General features: G+C 34.7%; 1 protein-coding gene across 3 annotated transcripts in view; it reads right to left on the reverse strand.

The window, feature by feature from the left end:
- Positions 1–12886, reverse strand: part of LOC120637660 (filamin-A) — a 123780-nt gene that overhangs the window by 31518 nt on the left and 79376 nt on the right. For all 3 annotated transcript variants that reach the window (XM_039909587.1, XM_039909585.1, XM_039909586.1), the window contains exon 21: positions 1510–1649. In XM_039909587.1, the coding sequence (XP_039765521.1) occupies positions 1510–1649 (140 nt within the window). The remainder of the gene's footprint in view (positions 1–1509; positions 1650–12886) is intronic.

Raw genomic sequence — 12886 nt, forward strand, 5'->3', positions numbered from 1 at the left:
CCCGCATGGGCTCTGTCAAAAAGCTATACAACTGAAAAAAGTTCGATTACTAATTTAAATGGCGTGTTCATACGACGGCGCGTTTTGCACAGTTTGTGCCAATTTGCTTGCCGTACATTCCATCAGCGGCTGAATTACAGTTAAAGTACAGGCAAATTTGATCCAGCTGGCACTCATTGTATTCCAGTAGCTTAGGGTCAAGTAGCCGAAAGTTCTCTGCAAACTGTTTGCCTTATAATGGCTCTGCTGCCTTACAGTGGACCAGAGTAATTACATGGGGAAATAAATAATTTCATGGGAATTTAATTCTTGTATACTTATTAAATGTAATGGATAAACGGAGAACGGTTCTGGGGTAGTTTTAAAAATTAACCTTTATTATTTATACACGGCCGACGCCATCTTGACAAAATTTTGCATAGAGATAGCTTGCATCGCGTTTATGAAAATGGAGAACGTTTTAGTCCGGAATAACTAAAGGTTCCCGCGGGATTTTTGAAATACCGAAACGAATGCAGATGAAGTCACAGGCAACGGTAACTGTGCATAAAATAATTTAAAATTCTTTAACTCCGCTAATTTCACAACATTAATTTAATTTAAAAGTGACAATTATTTCGTAGAAAGATATATACCTTTACGAACCTATTACATATTATATGATATATTTACTAGTTTACTAGTTTATATACATATGCATCGAAGTTAGAAGAATATTTATCACACAAGAGCCTGTGCTTACAATATATACTCGTAACAGTACTTTTGCATTAAGTAAAGATAAATTGGTCAACCACATCGTTAGATAATATAATTCTTTACTTAGTTCGACTTGCCTACTTTAATTGGATTACATACATTGGAGTTCGCTTCAAAAGGTTAAAAAAGTGCTCTAAAAGTCCGGATTCCGTGCGTTACTACATTCATTTTTTGAAACACGAAACAGAGTAAAACATCTGTTGATTGCTAGAAGTATTTACACAGTTGTATAAGCACTTACTTATGGTTTATTTGCTTAGAAAGTGGAACAGAGTGTCTAGGTAAATAAGTACCTACGACATTATAGGATGGTGTATTGACGAATATGATGCCAAATGTAAATAGGTAAGTACCGTATTTAATTACGGAAAATGTTCTCATGCGTATGTGATTGTAATTGGTAATGTTGTATTAATAAATAGTTATAGTTATAAAATAGGTAGGTAATCTAAAATATTACTTAGGTTGTTGACAAGATTGTGTAAATCAAATGTAGTTATCAACGTCAACTCAGAATAATGAAACGAAATATATTATGTATGAGCCCTTTAATTGTAATTAACTATTGCAGATTTGCGTTATTTACTCTTTCCGTCTTTCTACGTTGTATCTTTCTTCATTCTAACATAGAAAAAATCCTGCAAGTAACCTAGAAAATTTACTCTCAATTCTCGTCCAATGCAATTATCGAATCGAAATAAATCCAGTCGAATAGCTAACGAAGTTGGTGCAAAATTAACAAGTGCCCACCTCATTTTTGCTAAAAGTAGGTGCGCCTGGCGAGGTGGAGATCTCGAAGACGGCAGGCACCCGCGCAGGTATCAGCCTCGTGGGTTCTCCTCCACCGCCGCCTGCCGGCCCAGCCATCACCTCGACCTTCCACGGAGATCCTGTTAGACAAAAAACTACATATTAATCTTTATCATTCAACCTGCAGCATTAGAGCATGGGAGGAACAAAGGGACCGGAGGGACCAAATTCAATCATCGGCACACACCAATATATATATATACATATATATCTATCTATTATATATCTCTCTGATCTCTTCCAGACAACCTTTGACGTTAGGAAAGACGAAGGAACGGGTTGGTGCAGCAATTTAAGTGTAAAATAGTATAGTATAACATATATATTTTATATATTATACTGTAGATATGTATACTATTTTAATTTAGTGATAAGACCGCCTTTGCAGGCTCTATTTTCTTTTCTCAGTTTCTTCTGTATATAATTTGCGTTCAATAAAGCTTTCAAACAAACAAACAAACACCTCAGAATTTTCAAAATTAAGTGAGTTGTTATATAAAATTATTTAATATCACATAACTCAGTCCACCAATCCTCATTGTGCCAGCGTGGTGGACTACAGCCTTAACCCCTTCTCATTCTGAGAGGAGACCCGTGCCCTGTTGTAGGCCAATAATGGTTTGATAATAATGGATATCACTTGCTTTAACAGTGAAGGAGAACATGGTCGTGGAAAACTGCATGTCTGACAGCTTTTCATAATGTTTTAAGGGGCGTGTGAATTCTATAAAACCTGCGTGCGTGGTGGACTATGGCCTCAACCTTTTTCGATCAGAGCCGTGGCCTGTAATTGACCTAAAAAGGTTTGATAATTAATAATAAATCAATGTTCAGTACTTTAACTTGCTCATTCGCAGCTACACCTGCATTATTTTACCTCCTTAGTTATTAGTTGAACAGAAGTGTTACCTATTTGAGTAATAATACAAAACCGACATTATAGATGATCGTTATTTGCACAAATATCTCGAAGTGGGAACCATGGCAGTTTTATTAAATCGGTTCTTAAGAAAGAAGTAAGGTTACCAGTTTTCTTTCGATTGCTGGAACTGTCCCGAATATTATTGAGAAAGCGGTGTTGTCAGCGACGAACCTCGTTAAAAAATGGAACTAAAAATATAATGTTAGGGCCTTGTTCTTTAATATTAAAAAAGAGCTGTTTAGTAAGTAACAGTAACTATGGCTATCTTTGTATATGCGTATCTGATTATCTCTGTCATCTCAACTAATTTCTAAATAATTATGTTTTTTATTGCTTTTGTGTACTGGTTACAGGTTATCCATAAATAACATGTAATTCTTTTTCTGATGAATATAACAGACAAGCTGAAAAATATGGACACAATTGTATCGATTTAAAATGAAGGGGTTATCCTGGAGGTAATAAAAATAATATGCCGTTCGTCTATTGTATATATTTTTAAGGAGTACCTAGCAGACCAATGATTGTTTTTAAAAATTATCCATTTTTATTACAATAGATTATATTTATTTATCAGAATGCAAACAGACTCACATACGGGGTAACTTATAATTAAATACTTCATTATTAATAGTAATGTGCCATGCCAATAAAAACGTAGATACTAATTGGATACTATGATTTCTAAATGTTGAGCGCAGTGGGAATGCAGCTATAGGAATGTCCCGAAATATATTGAGACCTGGCAAACAGAGTCTACTGAGGGATAATTGCAGGAAAACAATTGTTCTCTGACAACAAAACAAAATGGACTACTATCCATCATTTTGTCAAATTGGTTTTTAGTTTGAGGAGCGAATGAGAAAATGGTTTTATGCAAATGGACTACGCAAATAACTTGGCAATAAGATAATATTTTGAATGCTTAAGGTAATTTCTGCCCATTTAAAATAGTTTTAGCATTTGCTTTAATGGTCAGTTAAACAGTGGAAACAATTTAAAAATATTTGTTTTGAAACTCAGTACCTACGTAGCTGTCTATTATCTATTATATGCTTCAACTACCTACATACCTGACCCGTCGGTATGGCCTAATTTAATAATAGGTATTATTAAATCTAATTTTATAACATGTGATGCTGTGACCTAATTTCACAGTTTAACACGATCCAATATACAAGATCATATGGAAATAAAAAACGAGCGAATATGAATGTGTAGTAGAGGTATCGTAATAATTAAATATGGCTTACTAAAGTACTAAATTACATAGGTATTTTAGTAGTCGGATTCGTGAAGTGATTATGGCAATACGTATATTCTCATTCGAACGTTGTCGTCGTGCCTCCGCGAACGCTATGTATTGCTGTAATCGTATACATCTCGTGACTATCGTTAATATTAGCTTTGTATTGACTCCGTAAGTTGAAACTTCCTAGACTACCCATTCACTAGCATCTAACTAGTTGCCGCTTCTATTTTACCTGTTAAGGTGCTGAGTGCTGCAAAATGAAGTTGGTAGAACTTAAATTATTAATAATCTCAGTTAGTTCTTCACAGCAAAAATATATATGTAATTGTTGATTATATTTCTGAGTTCATGGTTATACGCTATAAGCAGTTTATTAATTTTTTCAAAGCTACCTCTAAGGAGCCTTCATTTGCTTTAACGGTGCAGAAAAACATCGTTTGGTAACCTGCATGCCTGAGAAATCTCTATAATGCAGGAATCTCAAGGGGGTGTGAAGTCTACTCCCTTGGCATTCCGCTATACTCGAGCCCAGTTTTGGGCCGTTAATGGTTTTTTTTTTGTTATTCCCTCCAAGAGTAGGAAAAACAATTTTATAAAAATATAAGATCCAATTTATACTGAAGCAGAACTTAGAAGTCATCAAAAATTGTAGAAAAAATGGCAAATGATCATGGTACGATCTCAATACCTGCTATAATAGGCCGCTGTGGTTGTGTAGTTAGCTTGTTAGATCAGATCATGTTCTGAAACATCTATGATAAACATTAAGAGGCTGAGATGCATTTTAGGTTTCGTTTGTTATTTATTGCAATAATTGTAAAGTGGGTAAATAATTTAACTTTTTATAACTATAACTTGATATTTTATTCAGTTGATTAGCATTTTTGTAAATGTGTTAATAATTCCTTTTTTACTTATGGAATACTTATTAAGAAAAAAACACTATTTAATAAGCAGCGAATGTTCACATATTTTGTGAGACTCTTTATCTTCTATTGATTTTAAATTGATTTTAAAACTACCTAACGCAAAATCGTTTTTTTTTTTTCAAGAAACTCTGGTCCGAGTAAGAGTCCGATATATATGGTCTTATTAATAAAACTTAATGTAATGAAAGCCTTAATAGGTACCTACGGGGAAGTATTTCCCTAATTCATGTGAAATAGTTAAAAGGTCGAAGCAAAATGGAACAATACAACGTTTCCCGTTCGTTCAATATTAAAAACGCGTAATAAATGAGTGCCCCAAAATGAAATACGGAGTGCTCAAAGAATAAATTGAGGCAGGTGACGCCTAAACCAGTTCGAGGCTCCCGTTACACCTCACTGCCCTGTGTACCTGCTAGTTTTACTTGATAACTGTGCGGGTTATTCAATGCACCATCGGGACTAATTAGTGGCCTAACTCAAAGCATAATGATTCTCTTTTGCTGGAATTTCGACTTGATTATTTAAGTCTTGCACTTTATGCATTTCCTATGATATGTACTTACATTGTAGGTATCTACCTATTAGATAAAAGTAAAAATTTGAAAGGACAGCTAGTTTTTTTCATGCCCTATGAATAAGAACTTCCTAATAAGGATAGCGGTGATATTCCAGTGGGTAGGACTGTATTTTCGAGAGGCCGAGTTCGAATTCCAGCACGCATCTCTGATTATTTTTAGTTATGTGCCTTATAAGCTATTAAAATATCACTTTCTTCAACGGTGAAGGAACACTTTGTGAAGATACCCGCATCATTTGCTTACATAATGTTCTCAAATGGGCTAGTGATAAAATACTAAGACACCGGAAGGTATCTTTGCACTTGTTTGGAACCCTCGTAGCTTTAGTTTTAAGTTGAAGAATTTATTTATCGCCATCAACTCACTCATATATCATATTATACATGTAATGTACGCATCAAAAGTGCCATCTATGTGCCTATTTGAATAAAGAAATATTTAACTTTGAATGTGGGACTACTGAATTTCTCGCGCACTCGAACAAAAATATTGGTACTGACTACTTAACTTGACGATAGCTTTATAAAAATACGATGCTCAGTAAGAGAGGGAAAACCGAATTTATATTATAGTAAGAAAGTAGGGAAGTAAGGAAGTGGTGATAGCCTAGTGGGTAAGGGATTTCCTTTCGTGGAGACCGACTTCGAGCCCATGCACGCACCACTGACTTTTCGGAGCTATGTGCGTTTTTAATTTAAGGTAACGGTGGAGGAAAACATCGTGAGGAAACCTGCATGTCTGAGAGTTCTCCATAATGTTCTTAACGGTATGTTAAGTCTACTAATCCATTCTTGGCCAGCGTAGTAGACTACGGCCTTACTCTATTCATTCTCAGAAGAGACCCGTGCCCTATAGTGGGTCTGTAATGGGATGATTATGATGACGACCAAGGAAGTAATGATAAGGAACAATATTTAATAATAATAATAATAAATATACTACGACAATACACACATCGCCACCTAGCCCCAAAGTAACCGTAGCTTGTGTTATGGGTACTAAGATGACTGATGAATATTTTTAGGAATTATATATAAATAAATACTTAGAAAATACATATAAACACCCAGACACTGAAAAACACTTATGCTCATCACACAAACATTTTCCAGTTGTGGGAATCGAACCCACGGCCTTGGACTCAGAAAGCAGGGTTGCTGCCCACTGCGCCAGTCGGCTGTCAATATTACGCAATGATTAAGGTAATATTCGATTGTGCTCGATGGATAACTTTCTTTTTCCTGAAATCGTGCCACAATTACAAACCATTGTGTTAAAAACCATAACGGTTGTACCTATTATAAAAGCGTGATCGTTCTTTTTGTTTGTTACTAATAATAAATCGGTCTCGAATGCCGACTGGGACAATTAGAAACGATATTTTAAAATTGGTTACAGTTACATAACTGTTAACACCCTATAAGCAAAACCATAGCCCATAAACGTTAAATGGTTTAGCGTGCGGGATATTGCCACAAAGCCATGATGATGGCAATTAAGTGTACCAGTTGGTACTTAGGTAACATAGGCCGTATTATACTACCCATCTAACTATACGGGTTAAAGCTAATAGTCCTGGATGACGCTCTTATATAGGTTGTAGCTGGGGCCGTTTTAGAGCTAAATCACGAACAATCATCGGTTCTAAAATCAAATTTACTCAGTTTTTTTCAGTCGGCCGATTGGCGCAGTGAGCAGCGACCCTGCTCTCTGAGTGCTCTCGACTGGAAAATGTTTGTGATGAACATGCATGATGAATTCTTTTAAGTGTCTGGGTGTTTATCTGTATACTATAAGTATTTATATAAAGTCATAAAAATATTCATCTGTCGTCTTAGTACCCTTAACACAAGCTACGCTTTCTTTGGGGCTAGATGGCGATGTGTGTATTGTCGTAGTATATTTATATCGACTGAAAAATTCAAAAGAAATGATTACGTTTTTTTTTCTGTAAGACATAATCAAATTTTTTTATGTAAATAAGGTTAAAGTAACCTTGTCATTTTTGCGATAGATATAAGTCGTGCTTTACTCTCTAATTGTGTTCAACACGCATTCAACACTAGTGTAAGTAAACTGTTTGGGTATTCTAAGCCTCGTGTATCGGAGTTTAGTGTAATTTTGTGCTTTGTACAGAAGGGGCCAGTGCTGAGTGAATAACGTAAATAATGCTTAGTTTTATAATTGAGCACCCTAAGATTCTTCAAAACCAATTTAGGTTTTCCTTTCAAGTGATCGCTAAACTGGTCGTCACCTGAAATGGAACACCCAAAAGTACAAAAGCTTTGGAGCGTGTAATGGGAATGTTTTAAAAGTGTGTTAGTTTATCATTGGTAGTAGTATTTTTGCGAAAATTTAAAAATAGATAGTAGTAAATAAAATAAATCCAATTTATTGTTTTTTTGAACAAAATATGAAACTTTATATTTCATATTATATTTCATTATAGACAACATGCTAGATTGACTTACCAATTAAAACCACTTATGTGCCGGCATTCAGTAGCGTGCGTTGAGTATCAGTCAAGGCAAACAAAAAAAATTACGCTAAACTAGTTAAAATTATATAAGTAATCGTTAAAAATAATAGTTCATTCCAATCATTAGCGTAATTAATTGTAGTTTCCGATATTCATTAGAATAATATTAAAAAGAAAGTAGATAGAAAAACTTAATTGCAATAAAATGCCAACAAACAAAGAAAACAGAAATGGTACTTAATGCTAGGGTGTAAAAGCGGCCTTATCACTAAAGGCGATCTTCTGAAGTCAACCTGAGCGTGCAAAGTAATATTAAATGCCAACCTTTAAACAATTTCATGTATTTAAACCTTTCCTAATCTGTAGATATGAAATTATTTAACAATTGTCTAACTGAAAATTATACAATTGTACTGTTATAAATTTTGTATTTCACAATCAAGGAAAAACATAAGAGTAAGAATAAGCAAAGTCGCGTGTATGTAGGTACTCATCATCATCATCACGAATGGGTTTTGCCCTTTAATAGGCCAACAATTGTTGAAGAAACGTTGTTTTCCTCTACGCATCATCCAAATCCCGATTTAAGGGTTTAGTGAAAACGGGCATAAATTGCTTGAAACTCGGAAAAGTAAGAGGAGCATGGCGAGTATCGAAATCGGTACTCAATATCATATTATTATTCCTCACTACTATAACTTGAGTATTACGTTTTCTTTTTAATAAGGCTTTATTTCCTGTTGCGTATACTTTTCCTCATATCAATCATGTTTACGAAATAACATTTCGGTAGGATCGTAGAAATATAAGAAATGCCGAGGATATTAATGCTCGGTTATCAATAACGAAGTGATCAACGTTATTTGTGTCGGGAATATAAGTGCTTTATTGGTTTTTTGCAGTAAAAATATCAAATCATTTCCGCAATGTGCTTATTTTATTTATCAGCTAGCTCTTCTCCGTGACATCGTTTGCGTGAAATTCGCTTATAGTTCATCCGTTACACTTATATCATGATAATTTTTCATAACAGTTACGTTGAATTTAGACGAAGTAATAGATATTTTTCTACCTGATTTTCATTTTAGTTGGTTAGGTTAAGTTTCAATTTATTTAATATTTTTAAGACATCAATTTTAATTATTTTAATCCGATTTATTTATTTTGTGATTAATTTTTTGTTTTGTTTCCTAATAATTGTGTAAATTGAATCATTAATTGTAACTTAGCTTTAAATAATTTAATTTTTATAATTTTAAAGGTTTATATTGTTTATATTAACAGACTATAATTAACTGTAGGTAAATAAATAATAAATAAATAAATAAATATAATACGACAATACACACATCGCCACCTAGCCCCAAAGTAAGCGTAGCATGTGTTATAGGTACTAAGATGACTGATGAATATTTTTATGAATAATGTACATAAATACTTAGAATATACATATAAACACCCAGACACTGAAAAACATTCATTCACACAAACATTTTCCAGTTGTGGGAATCGAACCCACGGCCTTGGTCTCAGAAAGCAGGGTCCCTGCGCCAATCGGCCGTCAAAATAATTTTAAATAGGAATGGCTTTTTACATTTTTTTTTACTTCTTACATTTTTTTTTTAATTTTTACATTTTAATGCATGCTGTAATAACCTGTAAATAGTTGAACATTTACTATGTGACTCATTCAAAAGAAAAAAAAGTGCAAGTAATAATGTATCTACTGTTGGTTGTCCATTATAAATAAATAAATGAATAAAACATCATCGACCCATTACCGGCCCAATACTGGGCACGGATCTCATCTCAGAATGAGAACGGTGTAGGCTGTAGTCTACCACTGCCCAGTGTGGACTGGTGGACTCCACACGCCTTTGAGAATTTTATAGACAACTCTTAGGCATGGAGGTTTACTGACGAAGCTTTCCTGCACCGTTGAAGCAAGTGATATTTTTGTCGATTAAAACGCTTAAAAAATACACATAGAAAAGCTAGAGGTTGAGGCTGGTCTTGACTTTCGAAGTCGGCCCCTTGAAAGTGAAGCTAGAGTCCTAACTCTCTCATCATCACTCCATCTCTCTCATCGCTCCATGTAGCCTATTGGCTTTACGCTCATTATGACTTTTTTTCGCCGTGACTTTTTGTCGTTCTCCTACTGTCGCCCAGGATGCGTCCACTGTTAAATTCCTTTGATGGATTTCAAAGAATTTTCGTGATCTGTGGCCGTGTAACCCGAGCACACTAGATTCGTAGGTTGCTGGAATTATTTGGCGCCGTATTGTTACGTTTATGCATTGCACTCCAATAGGCGACGATAGGTCACGGCGACAAAAAATCACAATGAGCGACCGCTTTAAAGGTGGCATGACTTTAAAACAGTTATTGCAGTTTTTTTATTCTACTAAAAGTAAGCCCTTTACTGCAATTTCAACTGCTAGGGGCGAACCTGTTAGGGGTATGGCAGTTACATAAACACATACCCCTAATCGGTTTCCACGCGACATCGTGCCGGATTGCTGCATCGCTTAGCGGAACGTCACGGCGGGTGTTACTAGCCACAGCCGAAGCCCCCACAAGACCAGACAAGAGAAAATTCAGAAATTATAAATTCCCACCGCGGATAAATCCTGGATCTCCCACTTGAACCCACGGCGAACACCACTGCACCAAGGAAGTCGCCAATACCACCAATTCTCAAGCTCAAGTTTTTTTTTTCAAGATCTGACATTTTAAAGTTGCATAAATTAGAGTTCCAGCTGAATTCCAATTGATGTAACTTTGGTGTGAAGGAGTATCAATCATCATAACATTAAAAATTTCACATTTATTATTATTTTAACCAGGATTTTGAGTCATAACTTTTTTTAAGCCTAGACTCCAAGCCACGGAAAAATACGTATATAAAAATACTCCCATATAAGATCAGTTTGTTGTTCATTTGTTGGAGTAGGTAATAATATGTCCGTCAAGTCAATACCTTTTAAGCCAAGACAGGAATGGCTAGTGTACGTAGGTAGGGATCTACTAAGAGCACTGGCCTCAGAGCCAAGTGGATAAAATCGTGTTTTTATTATATAAAATAAAAAGAGTCTAGCGTAGGTAGGTCCACATCAGTGGAAAATTTACTCTCTTTTATCAAAATTAAGCTTAATTTGCTATACTCCGCGAAAAGCAGGAGAATCTGTGTGGTGTAAATTATAATTTTTAACAACAATTATTCATTGTAAAGTCAACATCTCCTGAGGATGCTCCGGTTTCGGAGCGAAACGTGCGTAAAGGGTATATTGCCGAAGATCTGTTTGGTGTGGAGTATAAGGATTGAAGAAATTATAAATAACACCACACAGATTCTCCTGCTTTTCGCGGAGTATAGCAAATTAAGCTTAATTTTGATAATATATCATGGATTTCCGCAAAGTAACGCCTGCTCCAATGACTCTCTTTTGTAAATTTACAAAAGTCAAGTTGATAAATATTAATTTTGGTTTCTGCTCAAAAGAGTAAACAAGATAATTATTAAATGAAGTTGGATAAATTATGGTTGGTTTGTTGAAAAATGCCAGACAGGGATTCAATGGATGGTTGTTGATTTAATTTAAATACTAACCTTAAAGCAACGCCACTTTGAAATTAGTAGTAGTAAACTAAATTAACCACCAACCATTAATTCTCTACCTGTTTCACAATTTGTTATTTTTATTGTTGCTCTATTAACGGATGATGTTCATTAAGAACTAAATCGTTATAACAACTTATTATTGCGCTAAGTTAAATTTTAAATGAATGTGAAAACTAAAATAAAACAATATTTTAAAAATTCAAATTCATACTGCGCTTTTACAAGTTTATGTGAGCTTAACTTTTTATTGTTTTATAGATATAATGAATAAATAATAAATAAATATACAACGACAATACACCACACATCGCCATCTAGTCCCAAAGTGAGCGTATCTTGTGTTATGGGTATTTAGATAACTGATGAATAATTTTATAAATAACATACTCAAATACTTGTAAAATATAGATAATGACCAGTGCATTCTCTCAGTAGCCTTATAATCCATAAGTATAAAATCTTGAAATCAGCGATTAATTAGCAAACGATTGTCAGTCATCGTTAAAACTGGAAACGTTCGTCTGAAGCATAGACGGCGATTTCTTTTATTACGCAGAAATCGTAATTTACATAAATAATGGTCATTTAAACACCATTACGGCATGCTTGAATTTCGTAATGAGAAATAGCAAGTCACCCAAAATAGTAGTGTCACCATCAAGTCTTTTATCCAAAGACATTTCTTGATTTTTAAACACACCCATTTATCTGGAATTTTCTACGTGCTATCTTGCTGAGGATATCCTGTTTTTAGATTTCTCTCGGAGATACAATTTTACCGGAAGCTTTCTACTAGAGAAACATACTAAGGCTCATGTTAGTATCTCTATATAAGTTTCTTATTGAAAGAATTTGGAATGCTGACAAATGTCGGCACTGTTTAATCGTAAAATTGCTGGAATGTCGGTAGATACGATCAGATGGTCGTATCTACCGCCATTCCAATTTTATTTTCTTGTTTAATATGGTCCTGTAACATATGCTATAAGAGGTACGTACCTCTTATTTGTGCGGTAAATATTTTACTAATTCAATTAAGTGTCTTGCATAAATGCCAAAAATTTACATTTTCATCTGGTTGTTATCGCGCGAAACAGTCCAGTCCATATTTGCAAAATTTAGATATGGTAATACTAACAAACACGTATTCGTAAGCCGAATATAGGTAATCTTCATGCTCTAAGGAATTTAATAACGTATAGCAAGAATCGTAAGTTTGAAGAACCGGCGGTTCCGCATTTTTGAACTTAGAGAGTTACGAGTACGTTCACTTTCTGAAAGAGCGATTGTTTATTGTTTGAGGAAAACATGTTTAGAGCCTCTAGAACAAAGTCAGGTGTTTGTTTGTGGCAGGCATACGATGTAAACGCATCCATACTATAATATTATAAATGCGCAAGTGTTGTTTGTTTGATTGTTCGTTCCCTGTGTAGGGCTCAACCGTTGAACCGATCTTGATGAAATTAAGCACACATGTAGCTTAGAGATGGACCAGGAATAATATTTATCCGTAAGCTGCAATCTTTGGCCACCAT

Source organism: Pararge aegeria, chromosome 4, assembly GCF_905163445.1.
Source record: "Pararge aegeria chromosome 4, ilParAegt1.1, whole genome shotgun sequence".
Lineage (NCBI taxonomy): Eukaryota > Metazoa > Arthropoda > Insecta > Lepidoptera > Nymphalidae > Pararge > Pararge aegeria.